General features: G+C 44.0%; 1 protein-coding gene across 1 annotated transcript in view; it reads right to left on the bottom strand.

Moving 5' to 3' along the window:
* DCLK2 (doublecortin like kinase 2) overlaps positions 1-20,454 on the bottom strand; it is a 190,598-nt gene that overhangs the window by 31,559 nt on the left and 138,585 nt on the right. The window contains exons 7-9 of the mRNA XM_018061207.1: positions 5,673-5,748; positions 4,227-4,335; positions 2,233-2,290 (exon numbers count right to left, since the gene is read on the bottom strand). Of these exons, the coding sequence (XP_017916696.1) occupies positions 2,233-2,290; positions 4,227-4,335; positions 5,673-5,748 (243 nt within the window). The remainder of the gene's footprint in view (positions 1-2,232; positions 2,291-4,226; positions 4,336-5,672; positions 5,749-20,454) is intronic.

Here is a 20,454-nt window from a genome sequence, read left to right as displayed (position 1 = left end):
CATTTTTTAAAAAATTTTGAAATTATAATTTTCTACAATGTGGAAATAATTGCTCAAGTAAGCAAAACAGAGGATGAAAACTAACTATATGAGCATCAATTATAAAAATACAATGACATTCAATAACAAGGAAAAACAATACCTCAATTTTTTTTTTCCTTCACCCAAATGCTTGAAGTGACCTATTCATTTGTCTTAACACTTGGTGTATCAGACTGTATTTTTTTGCATGAGGATCTTTTTTACTACTACTGAGACTGCTGCTTAAATTTTAATCAGGTAAACAGTATTCTTTCCATCTTAATTATTTTTAAACTTTTTATGAAGAAATACTTTAATGCAATTGTTTAGAACCTGGCTCCCCAAATTACAACACATTCTGCTTAAGTCACACAATATCAGATACAAAGAGTAACACCCACTCCCATAAGGAGAAAGTCTCAGCAGTTGAAAATGTAATCAGATTGTCAGCACGATAGGTAAAAACATACAGAATTACTTAAAGAAAATTAAATTTAGAAACACCTTATTCAAAGAAAGGGGAGCATTTTGCACAGACTCTGCTTCATTAGCTGCCACAATGTAGTAAAAGAAAAAAAAAGTGTATGACAAATTTGCCTATTGGATTTACATTCTGGGGCCCTGAGAAATTTTACCATACTTATTTTAGGTTTTCTGTTAAAAATCCACAATTTTGTAAATGTCTGATGAAGAATAGTTTTACAAGTTCCATAAATACAAGACCACTACAGTCACATCAAGTCCTCCTAGTAATAAGTTCTGAATCCCTCTGGCCTATTAATAATATTATCAGCTAACATGTGTTAAACTTGTACTATATACTGGTACTTTTCTGCATATCTTACATGCCTTAATTAATTCACAATAACTTCTATCTTAAATATTATTAATAACTGCATTTTATTAGTTATTAGGAAGAAACAGAGGCACAGAGGGGCTAACTAATTTTTCCAAGGTCACACAGCAAGAAGACACAGGATTAAACTTAATACAATCTGTCTAGAGTAGTGCTGTTCAACAGCAACGTGACCCACACATGTAAATCTAAATTTTCTAGGTAGCCATGCTAAAAAATATAAAAAGCAGGTAAAATTTATGACTTATTTAACCCCAGATATTCAAGATATTACCATTTCAACATGTATTCAAATACAAAAGATATTAAGCATTTTACATTCTTCTTTGAGGATTAAGTCTTCACAATCTGTTGTGTGTTCACACTTAGCAGACATTTCAGTTCAGACTAGCCACATTTCCAGTGCCAGGAGCTCAGAGTGGGACCGTGAGTACCAGAGCCTGCTCTCTCACCTGCTAGTTAGCTACCAGAAAGAAATCTAAAATGGTCTTTGTCGTCATTATTAGAGAATATTTATCTTTTCAAACATAGTTAAAATACCAGTAACCTAGCAGCATGCCCTCATTTGATTTTTTTTCCCCCAGCTGGATCTTGAGAGTGGGACGGAGAACAAAGCTCATCCACTTGGAGAGACAATCCATGGCGTGTGTGCACATCCTGATTCAGCTCCTGTTACTACATCCTTGGAAAGATGTCTGTACCGCCAACATGCTTGGAACACAAAGATGGTGACTGCCCTGGCCGGGAGGGCGGATCTGTTTCCTGACCACGGTAATAACATCCTCCTCTAAAGCAGAGCTTGGCGAGGATACTAGTGGCTCCCCTAAGACTGGGGGGTTCCTAAGCTTAGGGATCCTCCACTGTGACACAAACCCACTCTGGGCCTTGGGAGTTAAGAGGAACCAACGCCAGCACGGAGCTCACGCTACCTGCTATGCCACAAGTAAGTGTTTTTTTGTGTGTGACTCAGGAGTGCTGTGTCTTCTGCCACATCTATAAAGCTAGAAAGAAGGCTAATGTGTTAGTCTGAAAGTAGGGTCAAGTCTCAGACCCCTCACTGTTCTTGACACAACTTTTTTTTGTGTTACTAGGTTCTGAAATAGTCATCTCCCAGAGAAGAGAACATACATTTTTCGATGGTTAGGATAAAGATCAAATCAAGTTACTGTTTTAAGATTAAGGTTTCAGAAAAATGGCAAGAAAAAAAAAAGCTTGATATGGTTTCCCCCAATACTACCAGCAGTTAATTCCTGTTATGAGCTTATCAAATCACCACTTAAATTCCTTCACCACAGTAAACAGCCCTAAGTGTTTTCAGTTTTTTTTTTTTTACAAAATATTTATATATACTGTACCTTTCCACAACATTTGGCTTTGTCTATAATCTTCAGGGCAAACTCCTTTCCGGTTGACCTATGAATAAACAGAGGAAGGCCATTTAAAGACATACATCAAAGACACCATCCTTCCTGATTCCCTCTACAGCAGACTCTGGGAAGAAAGACTGGCTTCCTCCTCTATACCCCAGAGAGGATGCTGAGTGGGGTCTGGGAGAAAAATACTCCCCAAAAGATTTTTTAAAAACCCACAAAGCCACACTGTCAATTTCCTTTTATAAATATCAACCATTACAATATTATTCAGTAACTCACATATTTAAAATAGTTAAATTCTGTTGCATCAAAGCTGGACAAAAGATATTTTTCCACACTTAAATCTCAAAAATAGTTCTCTTAGGAGACAGAATAAAATTTAGAAAAAAATGAATCAAAGTAACAGAAAATTTTCTTTTATCAGTGTCTTTACAAGAATCCATTAGTCCATCAGGCCACAATTCAAAACTGAAAAGTCCCTAGACTTGCACTATCCATTCTCAGTCAAAACTCCCGTGAAGATCTGCTGCCGTTTCAGCCCCACCTCTAAACACCCCAGTCTGGTACTAGAGACATCGTTTCCTTGGACACAAGAATCTGGATGATGTTATTTAACCTTTAATCACATCATTTAAGCCGAACATGCCCAAAATACATCTTTCAGAATTCAGAAGAACAGTTCAAGAAAGAACACTGTGGTGTTCTTGGAATGCATTAGTTCTCGCAATCACAAGCTACATTTGCTAGGTGGCCACAGTACACACTGATGCCCTGCCTTGGAAGAATGACTCTTATCTAAATTAGTATATGGTACAGATAGTGGTAAAGAACCCATCTTCCAATGCAGGAGACGTAAGAGATGTGGGTTCAATCCCTGCGTGGCAACCCGCTCCAGTATTCCTGCTTGGAGAATCCAGGGACAGAGGAGCTACAGTCCACAGGGCTGCAAAGAGCTGCACACGACTGAAGCAACTTAGCATGCATGTCTGCATGTATATATACTGTGTTAGCCACCCAGTCGTGTTTGCATATATGCGTATAGAGTATAAACCTGCTTTCTACTTGGAGAGACGAATCAGGTCTCATCCATGAGCCAGACAGAAATGGGAAAGAATACGATTCATTAAAAAAAATTACATCTCCTACAGCACTTACCTGTGGCAGGCTTTGTTCTCAATGCTACAGTTGTATTAATCCATTTAACCCCCTCACTTAATATTTAATTTCATATTACCAGTAGTTCAGGATACATGGATTCCGACTTTACTCAAGATCAGAAGCAGCCAACTTTTGCACATATTCAAATAATATTTCTGCTTTTCCATCCTTATTTTAAGGTCTTGATTTCTCAAATGGTAAACAATATTAAAACTGGAAAAAAATTCAGAGTAGAGTCTTTGTACTTACAGGCTGTTGTCCTAGCTGTTCTAAGTGGTAATTTTTGTTGTGGGGGTGGGCGGGAGGTGAGTTTTCCAGGAAGTTCTGGTAACTACAGTTTTTCTGTTTTGCTGCATCTTTGGTGGAGGTTTACTGCTCATTATATGGTGCAGAAAGCAGCTCCTTGTCTCCTGAGCTCCTTTACTTAGCTCTGGTACACAGACCGTTGCCCAAGCAACAGGCATCTAAAATATGCCTTCTAAAGGCTCATTAGAAATCCGAGCAATATTTGGTTTATGTTATGGGAAGGGCTTCTCTGGTGGCTCAGACAGTAAAGAATGCCTGCAATGAGGGAGATGCGGGTTTGATTACTGGGTCAGGAAGATCCCCTAGAGAAGGGCATGAACCCACTCTGGTATTCTTGCCTGGAGATCCCAGGGACAGAGGAGCCTGGAGGGCTACAGTCAAGCTGCCTGTGGGCATGCAAACCGCTTGTCCCTAGGGTGGAGTCTTTGAGAAGGCCTTCTCTTCATTCAGGTGAGAATAAGTTCCAAAGCAGAAATGTATGCGTCAGTGACCAAGCGAGTATCTTCTCTCACCTGTCCATGCACTCTTTGACGACTGCAAAATTGCCATCTCCAATAACTTTCCCGATTTTGTATTTCTCGAGAAGAGTCGACGACTCAGAGCACCTGTGTCCATCCACACCTGCAAAAAAAGGATAAACGCATACGCTAATGAACACATCACATTTCACCTTGATGTTTACATATTTGTAAAATAACAAATCTAAATGCACTTCTATATCTATAGTAAAACCAAAGAAAATCCTCTGAGCATATTTTCTTAATAAAACGCCTGAATCACCAATTTCCTTTTAGCCTTGTTGGCTGGAATCAGAAACCAACAAAATCAAGAAGACTCTTGAGAGTCCCTTGGACTGCAAGGAGATCCAACCAGTCCATCCTAAAGGAAATCAGTCCTGAATATTCACTGGAAGGACTGATGCTGAAGCTGAAACTCCAATACTTTGGTCACCTGATGGAAAGATCTGACTCATCAGAAAAGACCCTGATGCTGGGAATGACTAAAGGCAGGAGGAGAAGGGGACGACAGAGGATGAGACGGTTGGATGGCATGACCCACTCAACAGACAAGAGTTTGAGCAAACTCTGGGAGTTCATGATGGACAGGGAAGCCTGGCGTACTGCAGTCCATGAGGTTGCAAAGAGTCGGACACGACTGAGTGACTGAACAAATTCCTGAAATATCAGCTGAAAATAAGTGGTTAACCTTGGGTAATAGGGAAGTCTAACTAAATTGTAAATTTTTTGTCAATCCTGGGGAAAGGGGAAGGGGGTGATGGTGGGGATTTAATCTTAGACATGTTTTTCCTCAAGATTTTCTAGTAAAGAAAATTCTGGCCAGTCATGAATTAAGCTAAGTTAAGTTAATGCCAATTTCTGGCTCCAAGTTATCTCAAAAAGAAGGTCGGGGGAGGGGCAGGAGGAGGAAGTGGTTAAGACTGACCACTTTTCACAATGCATCCCCAAGTGGACTGTACACAGCAGACATCAAAGAAAGAAGCCTACTTAAATTATCTAAGAAAAATGAAAATCTACATTTAGGAACTGTAGGCAGATTCAGTTCAGTTCAGTCACTCAGTCGTGTCCCACTCTTTGCGACCTCATGAACCGCAGCATGCCAGGCCTCCCTGTCCATCACCAACTCCCAGAGTTCACCCAAACTCATGTCCATTGAGTCGGTGATGCCATCCAGCCATCTCATCCTCTGTCGTCCCCTTCTTCTCCTGCCCTCCGTCTTTCCCAGCAGATTGCCACTAAGGAAAAATAATGGAAACCCAGAACTAAAATCTGAAATTGGGATTACTTAATTAACACTGATGTGACCCCTGACAACTAAGGCTGAGGAGGTTAACTGGGGTCATGATCTCATTGCTCTTTAGAGAGACCACCATACAGCACAAGTGGGCGTGGGGGTCCACCAAGCTCACATGGGTGGCTTCCACACACATTGAGAGCTACCTTCAGGACTCACGCAACGATCAATCTCAGGCCCTCCGTTGACATTGGAAGAAGATCGGCCATGCGCAGAAACCTGCTGCAAAAGGACAGTGCTCGTTATTTATTCAGCTTTTCGACTATATGGGTGAGTTTCCACATAGAATCACACAGAAAGAGAGGAAGCATCCCCTTGCTTCTCGTCTCACCCTTCTTCCTATACAGAGTCCCATTAATACAATCCCTTAGACACAGTACTTTCAATTAGTATCATGAGAACTGGCACTGTGCTCCTCTTCTTTGACACTGTATTACTTTTGATCTCAGTGAAGTAAAGAAGAGGAGATTTTCACGGCATCACCGATGAACAAGGTAGTCACTCACAGCACAACACCCTCCAGAGGGTTCAATACCCAGACAGCAGCCCTGACCCAACCAACTCCTTTACCATCCTAAGACAGTAGGAATGCCTCTGCAGCACCATAAGGGTTTTTTTTTTTTTTAAACTAGGAACCAGAGGGAAATAGAAGATAAAACTAAATGATAGGTTCCCACCTAACAAAAAGCTGAAGTTCCCAGTCTAACACACAAATATCTCTAAATTTTTCAGTAAACTGAAAAGGCAGAAGAACCAGAGATCAAATTGCCAACACCCACTGGATCATCAAAAAGGCAAGAGAGTTCCAGAAAAACATCTACTTCTGCTTTATTGACTATGCCAAAGCCTTTGACTGTGTGGATCACAACAAACTGAGGAAAATTCTTCAAGAGATGGGAATACCAGACCCCTTGACCTGCCTGCCTCCTGAGAAATCTGTATGCAGGTCAAGAAGCAACAGTTAGAACTAGACATGGAACAACAGACTGGTTCCCAATTGAGAAAGGACTACATCAGGGCTGTATATTGTCACCCTGCTTCTTTAACTTATATGCAGAGAACATCATGAGAAATGCTGGGCTGGAAGAAGCACAAGCTGGAATCAAGATTGCCGGGAGAAATATCAATAATCTCAGATATGCAGATGACACCACCCTTATGGCAGAAAGTGAAGAAGAACTAAAAAGCCTCTTGATGAAAGTGAAAGAGGAGAGTGAAAAAGTTGGCTTAAAGCTCAACATTCAGAAAATTAAAATCATGGCATCTGGTCCCATCACTTCAAGGCAAATAGATGGGGAAACAGTGTCAGACTTTATGTTTTGGGGCTCCAAAATCACTGCAGATGGTGACTACAGCCATGAAATTAAAAGACGCTTACTCCTTGGAAGGAAAGTGATGACCAACCTAGATAGGATATTAAAAAGCACAGACATTACTTTGCCAACAAAGGTCCTTCTAGTCAAGGCTATGGTTTTCCCAGTAGTCATTTATGGATGTGAGAGTTGGCCTATAATGAAAGCTGAGTGCAGAAGAATTGATGCTTTTGAACTGTGGCAAAGAAGACTCTTGAGAGTCCCTTGGACTGCAAGGAGATCCAACCAGTCCATCCTAAAGAAAATCAGTCCTGAATATTCATTGGAAGGACTGATGCTGAACCTGAAACTCCAATACTTTGGCCACTTGATGTGAAGAGCTGACTCTTTTGAAAAGACCCTGATGCTGGGAAAGACTGAAGGCAGGAGGAGAAGGGGATGACAGAGGATGAGATGGTTGCATGGCATCACTGACTCAATGGACATGAGTTTGAGTAAGCTCCGGGAGTTCGTGATGGACAAGGAAGCCTGACATGGTGCAGTCCATGAGGTCGCAAAGAGTTAGACACGACTGAGCGACTGAACTGAACTGAAACTGGAAAGGGCTTCCCAGGTGGCTCAGTAGGTAAAGATTACATCTGCAATGCAAGAAATGCCCGCAGACATGGGTGGGGGAAATCCCCTGGAGTCGGAAATGACAACCCATTCCAGTATTCTTGCCTGAAGAATCTCATGAAGAGGAGCCTGACAGTCTACCCGTCCATAGGGTCACAAGAGTCAGACAAAACTGAAGCAATTGAGCACACATAGGTAAACTGATTCTGCCTATGACACACACGTTTGTCATTGTTGTTATTGTTCAGTTGCTCAGTCATGTCCAACTCTGCGACCCCATGAACCGCAGCACTCCAAGCTTCCGTAGCCTTCACCATCTCCCAGAGCTCAAACTCATGTCCGTTAAGTCAGTGATGCCATCCAACCATCTCATCCTCTGTCATCGCCTTCTCCTCCTGCCTTCAATCTTCACCAGCATCAGGGTCTTTTCTAAAGAGTCAGCTCTTCACATCAGGTGGCCAAAGTATTGGAACTTCAGTTTCAGCATCAGTTCTTCTAATGAATATTCAGGATTGATTTCCTTTTCCTTTAAAATTGACTGGTTTGATCTTGCAGACCAAGGAACTCTCGAGAGTCTTCTCCAATACCACAGTTCAAATGCATCAAATGATAAAATGTGTATCATTATTTACTACTATTTTATGTATTGCTTATTATGCTGTAGGCCTATGGAATGTTTTTTCATAATTTCCAAGGGCTATTACACCTCGCAACTCAGTCTTTTCTCTTTCTTCTTGACCTTTCTTCTCTTAAAAATAAAAAAAAGTATTCCTTTTAGGAGTTTACATGGTCAAAGGACTTAGTCACACACTAAGAAGCAACTCTGGCATTTTTTGGTGCTGATAGTGTACACACTTGTGCCTTCTTCATCCCTGCATTCCCTCTGTGAACCACAGGGCCGGGTGAACACACCACTCAACTCACACTTGCTAAACGAAAACACAGCCAGCACAGGTCCAGGGCGGGGACCCAGCCACCCACGGCCCGCAAGCTGGAGACCCGAATCCACTCCGGGTAAAGCAGGAAACCTCACAGGTTCTGAGTTTCATTCAATCCAGGAAAACCCAATACTTATAACATTCCTTCAGACAGGATCATCCAGAAGTTCTTTGGGGATAAAATACAAGCCTCAGCAATGACAGGCATATGAAAACTGAGCTGTTTCCTCAGATTTCACATAAGCATACCTGTGTGGATGGTAAAACCAGGAGTGGTGTGTCTTGTTAGGAAACCCCAGGCCACTGGAAACCAGCGCTGAGATGCACCACGTTAGCGCTGCCCTGAGGACTCAGCACGCCCTCCTAAGTGTGTCCTGCACTCTGACACGTGAGTAGCCCTGCAGGAACGTGGGTGTGCATGTGTGCCCCTCTCTGGCCACCTTCACCTGACGAGAACTGCAGGTGGCTGAGTAGCTGGCTCCTCAGAACCCACTCACTCTTTCCTCATAACACAGGTCATTGGCGGACAAAGTTTTCCAAAATTTAGCTTTTTTGCTTGTTTCCTTTTAACTACCCTGCTAAAACGGATCCAAATTCAGCAGGAATTCATGCTGGAATATTTAAAAGTTAGAGTTTGAAACCCAAGCCCCAGAGGGCGGCACGAAGGGAAGCTGGAAGGAAAGCCACCACGTCCTCGGCAGCATTCGTGGACACAGCGGCCACTCCAGTCCGGCGGCCTCGGCTTCTGACAACTCCCCCAGAGGCCGCCTCAGTCACCGGCAGGCCCCCCACGCCACGGTTACTGCCAGAGCAGCTCTTCCAGAGGGGACTTCAGATTCCGACCCAGAGCCTCACTGGGTCTTCGCAACCACCAGAACAACCCTCAGGTCTTCAGCCCACCTGCCAATGCAGGAGACGTAAGAGACCTGGGTTCCATCCCTGGGTTGGGAAGATCCCCTGGAGGAGGGCACGGCAACCTACTCCAGTATTCTTGCCTGGAGAATCCCACGGACAGAGGAGCCTGTAGGGGTATAATCCATGGGGTCGCAAAGAGTCAGACATGATGGAGTGGCTAAGTAACAGCAGCAGCAACATAAACCATTTAGCACAGTCAACAACATGCAGTACTAACTCAACATTAGTTATCAGTACTTTTCCTCAAAACGCCTAACACAGGGCCTTGAAATGAGTGTATGAGAAAGGCTTTTGAATTGTTGAGTGTACAATGGCTACAACAGATGTTTCTATATAATTCACTCCAAGTCACTTCTCTCTTCTAATCTAACACTTGCTAGATTGAAAATTGTCACTCAAGGAAATAAGGAATCCAAATTAAATGCATATCAATTGGATCATTAATGAACAGTATGAAAATGCAAAAAAAAAAAGATATGACACTGAAAGGTGAACTCCTCAGGTTGGTAGGTGCCCCAGGATGCTCCTGGAGAAGAGCAGAGAAAAGCTCCAAGAGGGACGAAGAGGCTGAGCCAAAGCAGAAACAACGCCCGTTGTGGCTGTGTCTGGTAGTGAAAGTAAAGTCGATGCTGTAAAGTACAATATTGCATACTGGAACCTGGAATGTCAGGTCCATGGTAAACGGGAAGTGGTCAAACAGGAGATGGCAAGAGTGAGCAACGACATTCCAGAAAATCAGAGAACTAAAACATACCAGAAAGGGCAAATTTAATTCAGATGACCATTACATCTTCTACTGTGGGCCAGAATCCCTTAGAAGAAATGGAGTAGCTCTCATAGTCAACAAAAGAGTTCGAAATGCAGTACTTGAGTGCAGTCTCAAAAATGACAGAATGGTCTCCGTTTCCAAGGCAAACCATTCAGTATCACAGTAACCCAAGTCTATGCCCAACCACTAATGCCAAAGAAGGTGAAGTTGAACGGTTCTATGATGAGCTATGAGACCTTCTAGAACTAACACCAAAAAGAGACGTCCTTTTCATCACAGGGGACTGGAATGTAAAAGTAGGAAGTCTAGAGATACCTAGAGTAACAGGCAAGTTTGGCCTTGGAGCACAAAATGAAGCAAGGCAAAGGCCCACAGAGTTTTGCTAAGAGAACACACTGGTTATAGCACCTCTTCCAACAACACAAGAGAAGACTCTACACATGGACATCACCAGATCGTCAATACTGAAATCAGATTGATTATATTTCTTGCAGCTGAAGATGGAAAAGTTCTATACAGTCAGCAAAAACAAGACCGGGAGCCGACTGTGGCTCAGATCAAGAACTCCTTATTGCAAAATTCAGACATAGGAAAAAAGTAGGAAAAACCACTAGATCATTCAGGTATGACCTAAATCAAATCCTTAACGATTATACAGTGGAAATGATGAATAAATTCAAGGGATTAGATCTGATAGAGTGCCTGAAGAACAATGGACGGAGGTTCACGACATTGTACAGGAGGCAGTGATCAAAACCATGCCCCCCCCAAAAAAAGACCATCCCCAAGAAAAAGAAATGTAAAAATGCAAAATGGTTGTCTGAGGAGACCTTTCAAATAGCTGAGAAAAGAGAAGCGAAAGGCAAAAGAGAAAAGGAAAGATATACCCATCTGAATGCAGAGTTCCAAAGAACAGCAAGGACAGAGAAGAAAGCCTTCCTATGTGATCAACGCAAAGAAACAGAGGTAAACAATAGAATGGGAAAGACTGGAGATCTCTTCAAGAAAATTAGAGACACCAAGGGAACATTTCATGTAAAGATGGGCACAATAAAGGACAGAAACAGTATGGACCTAATAGAAGCAGAAGATATCAAGAAGAGGTGGCAAGAATACACAGAAGAACTATACAAAAAAGACCTTAATGACCCAGATAACCATGATGGTATGATCACTCACCTAGAGCCAGGCAACCTTGAATATTCATGGAAGGACTAATGCTGAAGCTAAAGATCCAATACTTTTGCCACTTGATGCCAAGAACTGGCTCATTGGAAAAGACCCTGATGCTGGGAAAGATTGAAGGCAGGAGGAAAGATTGAAGACACAGGATGAGATGATTGGATGGCATCACTGACTCAATGGACATGAGTTTGAGCAAGCTCCAGGAGATGGTGAAGGGTGGGGAAGCCTGGCGTGCTGCAGTCCGAGAGACAGCAAAGAGTCGGACATGACTGAGCAACTGAACAACAGATTCTTAATAGAATAAGGATGAGAAGAAAGTCATTTGGGGGGAAGTTTCATATGTCAAAAAGTAAACAGAAAGATGCATTTGACCTCAGCTCACCGCTAGGTTACAGGGATGGGGGGGTGGACTGTCGATGCCTGGGGGAGCAGCGGTGGACAGTGGCCTGGCTGACCTGCATGTCTATACTTCACAACCCAGGACGGGGCCGCCCCACACCCTCGGGGTACAGCAGGCTGGATCTGGCCTGGGCACTGGGCAGGAAGCACCTCCCTTCCTAGCATTCAGAGCCTGGGGAGTGTGCGGGGTACAGACCCCAGCTCCACCGCTGCCTGGCTTTGCTCCACTCTCCTCTAGGCCTGCCTGCTTAGCTCTTCTGGAAGTCGTAACCCTCTTCTCACAGGTCTCTTCCCTGAGCTATTTGAGTAAGTTAGTTCATCACAAACTGATGTGCTCTGTGTGACTCAAGGGCTCTCTAAGAGAAGTCCAGAAAGAGGCGAAAAATGCAGGCATCTTTACCTCCTTGTACATGTTCACATGGATGACTTGCTGGAGTACTAACTGAATTCCCGCCAACCTCAGTCACATTCTCAATGTTTCTTTTGATTAAATTCTCATTCACACCTATCCTGATTCCCAGCGCTTACAAACTTGGTTGGTGTTGGGATTCAGAGGTGGCAAGGGGCAGAAAAGACACCAGGATACAGAGCCGGGGGTAGAAGCTGACAGTGTAGTGACCAAAATGAGAACTAGGCTGAAGCTGGCCTGAGAGGTGGCTCGGGGACCACGTGAGGCTGCAGGGCAACGCCAAGGGCTGCTTCCACGTGTATCTGACAAAGGTCTCACTAAACCTCCAGGAAATGCACTCTCTCAGCAAAGGCTGATGGCAGGAAGAGCATTGTTCAAAACTCTCCAACAGAATGACACTGTTTCACAGTGCTAAACCTCCAGCGTTTAAAAGATAAGAGAGCTAACGGAAGTGGCATATCTGATTACCTGTCCAAACATGTTCCTTTATTTGGAAAAAAAAAAACTTTCATGAAGGAAATGAAAATGCATACAAAAAATGAGGGAATCATTACATTATAACACAGCTCAACAGACAGGACATGATTAGATGCAGGGACAGTTTTCCTTCCCTCCATCAGCAACAACCTGTGCCGGACTTTTAGAGAATGCAAAGATTAGGGCTATGGTCTTTAGAGCCTGGAAGTTTACAGTCTAATGAAGAGTCATATGTGTACATGCAAAACCATTCCTGGAAACCTCACTGTTCCAGAATGTGGTTCTTTCTGATGGTTTGCAACCCATGTGCAGGAGCTGTTTCACTACAGCATGAGTCTGCACTTGGCACACCTGAATCACACCTCTACCCTCTAAGTCTGACCTCCCAGCCTGATGCTCCGAGAATCCAAGAAAAGCTGAGTATTCACCAAGATCTCTGGAGAGATCCCTGGCAAACATGAAGTGTCCATTCTTACATATAAGGCACTCTTGGTGCCCCGAGAGACACGCAGACAGAGAGGAAGGAAAACACAAGGGCAAAAGCAAGGACTACAAAATCCCCTCCATTTACCAGGCAGAATATATGGATTTTCCCATCCCTGGCAAGAGAACTATTCTCTGAAGCAAGGAGAGAATAAAATACGGCATTCCTGATTAAACCTGTCCCGTTTCTATTGTCCAGCTAAATGTTTTTATTAAAATCTCTTAAAATGCTAATGTGCTTCATGCTTCCATCAGCAGCCAGGACGCTGAGACAGCATGAGGACGGTGCCTAGGTGCTGCGTCTGATCGAGACGCTCTTCCATAAAGTGTAAACGGATGGGAGGGAGCGTCTGGACTCTTTCAGGATATTTTCCATAATTACTAACTGGTTCAGAAAGATGCAATACACTTCTCTGGCGGTCCAGTGGTTAAGAATCTGTCTGTGAGTGCAGGCGACACAGGTTCGGACCCTGGTCCAGGAAGATCCCACATGCCTTGGGGCACCACAGCTATCAAGCTAGTGATCTGCAAGAGAAGCCACCGCAATGCGAAGCCTGCCCACCACAATTAGAGAGCAGCCCCTGCTCGCTCCAATTACAGAAGGCCTGTGCACAGGCGCAAAGACCCAGCACAGCCAATAAATAAATATGTATTTCACTGATGTTAGAGGTGGGGAGAAGAGGGGACTTTTTCCTGATGAGGTCATAGAGGGTGAAGAAGGGAAGAGATGGAAAACACCGAAGACCCTTCGAGTGCATTCTCTGCGCCCTCCACCACCACTGGCCTTCTCTCTGGCGGCAGCAGCCCCAGTTTTATGAGGAAGGCAACTGCACCAGAATCCACTTCTGCTAAGAACTTTAAAAAAAACTTGAAAACAGAGCAAAAAAAAAAAAAAAATTCTATAAAGTGCCCTCAACTGCTAGCACCATTTAAAAGAGCATTCCTGGCAGACTGAGTTCATCCGATGACATGCCAGCTTGCCACATTTTTAGCAAAGAAGTCAGGGTCCTACATTAACTTTCTTTGACAAGTGGATTATTACTATTTCTATGAAATTTAAAGAGAAATGTTAAATGCTACATTAAAATTGTGAAGTTTTGCTCATAAACATGCAATTCTCAGGGGAAAAAAGAGGCAAAAATAGTTCTACTAATGCTGGTCCCTACTTCATTGTGGTTTTCATAAAAAGAAGCATTTGAACAGAATCTAGTAGATATACTTGTGTAGAGAGTTGACTTTCCTGAATGCATCTTGGAAAATGACACTGTGATTTTAAGTGGCCTGCTGCAGGGGTCAGAAACATCTTCTGTAAAGGGTCAGAGAGCAATATTTTAGCCTTTGTGGGTCACGTGGTCTTTGTCACAACGACTTAACTGCTGTTGCAGTGTGAAAGCAGCCAGATACCAAAGAGAAATGAATGGGCATGGGTGCGTTCCAATAAAACTTTATTGAGAAAAACAGGCGCTGGGGCCAAATTTGGCCACAGGCAAATAAATCCCTAGTCCACAAGAACTTTCTTAGGAAAGCTTTTCCTCCAACATAATTCTTACACTTTTAAACGCTAGAACAGAATAAACCCCAGGGTATAATGTTATAAAGCAGCAGTTCTCTGTCCTTGGCTGTATATTAGAATTCCCAGGGAAGATCTGAAAAATTCTGTTGCCAGGCTGCACCACAGATTAAAGAATCCTTGCATGTAGGGCCCAGGTCTCAAGACATTTTTAAGCTCCACAGAAGATCTAATGTGTAGCTACAGTTGAGAACCTCCATGGAGGAAGTTTCTTGAAGTAATTATAACTGATGGTTCAGCTACCTTAACTTCTCTCTGTCACTCATCCAGTAACCTAACCACTGTGAGTCATCCATAGCCCAAGGAGAACTTTCTCTTTGTAAGTAAAGGAAAGAAACGCATTACAATTGATTGAACGCCTATTCTGAGCCAAGTCCTAAAATGAATACTTTTATATCTTATGAATTAGGTATTATTTCATCTCCATTGATCTGTGAAGAAACCAAAGCTCAGAGAGGTTATATAACTTGCCCAGTTGGCACAGCAAATGTAAATTCAGGATCTAAACTCGGGTCTGGCTGCTGAGCCCAGAAGCTCTTTGGCTAGTCTCACATTACAACCTCGAATTGCTCATGAAGTCTTGCACCCAATACAATTCACTGATCAAAATAGTCATTGCAGTATCTGAACATGCTTTCAGGTTACATAACTATAATCACCTTCCTATAATTTAGTCGAATAATATCTAAGTCGATAAATAAATACACAGCCTTTCCTCATATGAAGAGGTCTTCAGAAAAAATTCTTCTTTAAAATGATAACCTCTGAAGTGCATTGGAAGATTTTTAAAAAAAAAAATCAGGATGCTACATTATTACTTGTACTGATAAATAAATTTGCTTTCATTATCATTTTTTGTAGTATTTTTAAAAGCTATCAGAAACATCAGTTTCATCAATTGGAAGGAAAACCAGGGTAAATCAGGCGTCCATTTAAAAACAGAAGCCTGGGGCTTCCCTTGTGGCTCAGTGGCAAAGAATCTGCCTGCCAATGCAGGAGACATGGGTTCGATCCCTGGTCTGGTGGGATCCCATGTGCCTCAGAGCAACTAAGGCTGTGCGCCACAACTGCTGAGCCTGTACTCTAGAGCCCAGGAACCGCAACTACTGAAGCCCCTGTACCCGGGAGCCTGTCCTCTGCACCAAGAAGCCACTGCAATGAGACGCCCAAGCACTGCAATGAGACAGGAGCTCCGCCTCGCTGCAATGCAGCTGGAGACAAGTCCATGCAGCAACGAGGACCCAACACAGTCAAAAATAAACAGATAAAATTATTTAAAGAAATAGAGAGAAGCTTCATCACGTTCATACTGGATTTGTGACAATGTACTCTGAAATACTTCAGTATTAGTAATGAGATATGAGAACAATTAATCTGAATCAGCACCTAGAGATTCATAATATACAAAATACTCTCACCTATAGCCATACCTTAGCCTTGGTCTCACTTGGTACAATCAGTGGAACCTGAGACTTGTGACGGTTAATGGTGGAGACCAGCAGTACACAGAACCCCACTGTCTGTGAATGTACATGGTTTGGGACAGGGGCCAGCTCAAGTCCATGAAAGTGTAATAGGGAAGAACAAGCCTCACTCCATTCTGGCTGTTTCTTTTACTTTATTTCTTTTACTTTTTATTTCTTTTACTTGTATTCTATTGTTTTTGCTACAAGTTAATAACTAAAAGAATGTGGCCTATAGCTTGAAATATACAGGACAGCCCATCATCAAGGCTCTGATCTTTAAAGGGGCAACATTTCTCCATTCATATAGAGATACAAAGTTGCAGAACAGAGAATAACAGTTGTCTTGAAGGTTTAAAGGAACACTGTGACCTGACCTACACCCGCAGCTGCAAGAACAAAGGATTCAGGCACCAACAGGTTTGCAATAACCAACCATGACCCCTCCCCTTTTGGTATAAAAGAAGCCTGAATCCTAACTTGGGTGAGAAGGCTCTTTAGGACACTAGTCCATCATCTTCTCAGTCTTCTGGCTTTACGAATAAAGTCACTACTCTGCCTCAACAACTCCTCTCTCAATTTCCTGGCCTGTCCTGTGGTGAGCAGTATGAACTTGCACCCAGAAACAAAAGGGCCTGTGTGGAACCTGCCGACTTTGGCCTTCTCTTCCTCTGAGTATCGCTGCCACCTCAGCTGATGACATGGTTTGCCAAAACCAGCAAAGAATCTCATCACATCCCTATTGAGTGAGCCTTTCAAGCAGTGTTGGCTTACCGGATTTTGAGCAACAAGTGGTATGGCCACGCCTGCCTGCTAAACATGTCAGCGTACTCCCAGTGTGATGTTCCACGGATGTCCAGGGTGCCTGGGTGCTGGGAGAGGTGACTGTGACTTTCAGTGTCAACAGCATAGGCCACTCTTGTTCTTCACTGGCACGGGACAGCTCAATGTCACGACCTCTAAGTAGTAACACCACCCAATTAACTGATGCATGACCGAGAAGAATGTCTAATGACCCACTTTTATGAATAAGAGGGTGTTTGAGATAAACACATATGCTGCTTATATTCAAATAGAGTGTATACAGTTGATCCTACCTTACACACCGATCTGCCTGGCAAACTCTCCACCCCCATAAAAGTGGGCTTCCACCCAGCTGCGCCATTTATGCACCAAATGTCTCTTTTCTGCTGACCAACTACGACGTACAAATCAATGTCCTCACACAGAATCTGCGAGTCATCATGATGATTGATTTCTTTAGGGCACCAAAATCTTCAAAACTGCTTAGTCCCTCTTCTGCTTTTCTGTCAACAAAATCATTACATGCGGAGATTAACTGACCACTCACCATTTCTGAGGTAATAAAGGGTGTCAGTCTCTTCGTACTGAAGACCATTAACTAGTTTTTAAATACTAAAGAAAGCCTAAGCTCCAGGGAAAAGCCAAAACCCTCTCCAAGGTCAGAAGCTACCGTGGATTTACATTTCACAGCTTCGCAAAGAAGTTTTGAGTTCAGAAGGTCAAAGAGTTACATTTTAGCTCTGCCAATCAGTATGAGATACTACCAGCCCTTTCATCACACTTCACAAATCTGGAAAATCTTTCACCGCCAGGAGACCCAGGAGACATCATCAGATAAAACATCAGCACATCAGACAGTTTATAATCTCAAGATGTTGGATAATGTTCCAACGTCCTCTTTTCCCTTTCTTCTTTCAACCAACAAGAATGCTCACAGTAGACAGCCCCTGGGCATACGCGTCAGCATCAAAACGTGAGACGTTTCAGCCCCCGGTGTCCACAGATGTGCCCCTCACTCTGAAGCCTTGAATTACTACAGCCTTGAAAGTCTTAAAGTGGGATGTGGATGATGAATTAAATTTCAGGGCAATGCTTTCTTCATCCATCTGGCAGCTGATGACACATTTAGTACTCTTTATTGCCTATCTGTCCTGAGGAAAATGCTGTGATTTAAACACGGTAAATATTCCTGAAGGGAAGGTTATCGGCTAGATCGAAGGGACTCCGAGGAGCTTGGGCAGAGGAAACAGGAGATCACAGGCTGAGGTCAAGGAGAAAATGGAGGATCCGGAAGACAGGGATTAAGAGAAGAAAATGTCAGTGGTGGTGGGGAGAGAAAACTATGGGCAAGAGCGATGGGTCTGCAGAGTACAAGGGCTGCAGGGAGAAGAGAGCAGTGATATTTATGGGGAGAGAGGACAGAGAGCTACTGAGGGAGCAGACGCAGCTCAGGAGAGAAATTCTGGGCGAGCTGAGAGCAGGGAGAAGGGGTGTGGGAGCCAGTCTCCAGGCCAGTCCCCACGCTCTGACAGTCATGCCCGAGTGGAGTCCCTTCCCACACTCAACTGGACCGACATCTCCAGTTCCTAAGCTCTGATGGAAACGACACTGTCCCTGACATCCGAGGCTAGGTCACAGACAGGACCTAGCACTCTCTCTCAGATCACTCACTCTCAGGAAACACAGCTGCAACATTCTGAGGATACTGAAGCCAACCTATGGAGGAATGCACCCAGTGAGGAACTGAGGCCTCCTGCCAAGAGCTGGCACAACTTGCCTCCAAGTGAGCAGGTCACCTTGGGAGGGGATCCTCTGTTCCCAGTCAAACTTCGGGTGATTGCAGCCCTGGGGCACAGCTACAACCCCATCTAAGATCTTAAGTTGTCCCTGAATTCCTGACCCACAAGAACTGTGGGGGAAATAATTTTTTATTGTTCTTTTAAGCTGCTAAATTTGGGGATAGCTTGTTACTAACAATATTACTAATAGGGTTGAACTATGTCAAGAGAGCAGGAAGGGACTTGGTGGTCCAGTGGTTAAGAATCCACCTTCCAATGCAAGGGACGTGGGTTTGATCCCTGGTCGGGGAACTGAGATACCACAGGCAACTAAGCGTGTGTGCCACAACTAGAGAGAAGCCCATTCGCCACAATGCAGCCCAAAATAAATAAATTCAAAAACTTTTAAGAGAGGGCAGGAAAACAGAGACAAAGGTAGGGCTGGGAGGGCAAGTCATAACAAGAAAGCAGAGAAGGTAATAATATCAGCAGAGAAGTCTGACTTCTCTCACTTTCTCTTTCCTTCTTCTTACCTCATTGCATATCAATTTCTTTTTCCCTAAGTGAAAATTCTCTGATGTGAAAACTGAACCTGGACACCCCAATGCTTCTGGTAATATAAATGGGACAACAGAATGTGGAAGAATAACAATAGCATAATAGAATAACAAAGTTATTCTAAGTGCTTTCTTTATATTTAATCAGTTAAGCTCAACCCTGTGCAGCAGGTCCCAGATAAGGGTGATGTGACTTGTGCAAGGCCACACAGCTAGTGAGTGGTCAAGCCAAGACGGAACCCGGACAGCCCAGTTTCCGAGCTCCCGCGCTGAACCACATCAGCCTCTTGTGTCCGTCTCAGACCAGGGGCCTGGGGGCTCCCTCTTCTCAGACCGTCTCACCCTATGTGACTGCACGCTAGGGGGTTGCTGTCTCTGCCTTCACCCTCGGGCTTAAGGGAAGTGAAGTCGCTTAGTCGTGTCTGACTCTGCGATCCCGTGGACTGTAGCCTGCCAGGCTCCTCTGTCCATGGGATTTTCCAGGCAAGAATACTGGAGTGGGTTGCCATTTCCTTCTCCAGTGGATCTTCCCAACCCAGGGATCGAACCCAGGTCTCTCGCATTGTAAGCAGATGCTTTTACCATCTGAGCCACCAGGGAAGTCTAAGGGGGCTTAAGGGGGCCTCTCTCAACTGGGGCAGATTGGACTTTCACAGAAAATTCTGCTAAGTAAGCAGAACACAACTCAGCAACTGAACAACAAGGAGAATAGCAGGAAAATAAAGAAGAGTCCTGAGGAGACGTGTGCCCTCCTGACACAGGCCTAGGACAGCCTGACTCCCCAGATGCCTGACTGAGGTGGGCAGCCTGGTGCTGTGGAGATGGAGGAGGCCCGTTTCTGGCTGCAAAAACGTCTCCTCCCTGCATGACTGTCAACAAGAGGGGCCCTGTGTTTAGAAAAGCCAGATTCCCCAAATCGCTACAAAAATCAAGGCCAGCCTCTCAGCCCTAGGGTCTAGGTTCTGGGGAACGTGGCCCATGGGGACCCACCCAGTAGCCCCAGCAGCCTCCTTTATGAATTTCTGGTCTGAGGACAACGTTCCAAGCATCCAGCAGGCCAGCCTTGCTTTCTCACTGTCCTCGGGGCCAGGAGCAGTCCCGTGCATGACCTACATTCAAGTCCCAGTCACGCCACAGTGCTCACGACCTGTGGTCACAGGACCACTGGGGAACATCATCCCACATCCAGGACCCCGTGCTTGCTGGGCCAGGACCACAGCATCCGTTTCCAACCTGTGCCGATTTCGACCACA

This window comes from Capra hircus, chromosome 17 (assembly GCF_001704415.2).
Source record: "Capra hircus breed San Clemente chromosome 17, ASM170441v1, whole genome shotgun sequence".
Classification (NCBI taxonomy): domain Eukaryota; kingdom Metazoa; phylum Chordata; class Mammalia; order Artiodactyla; family Bovidae; genus Capra; species Capra hircus.
This window is presented reverse-complemented; position numbering and strand designations above follow the sequence as displayed.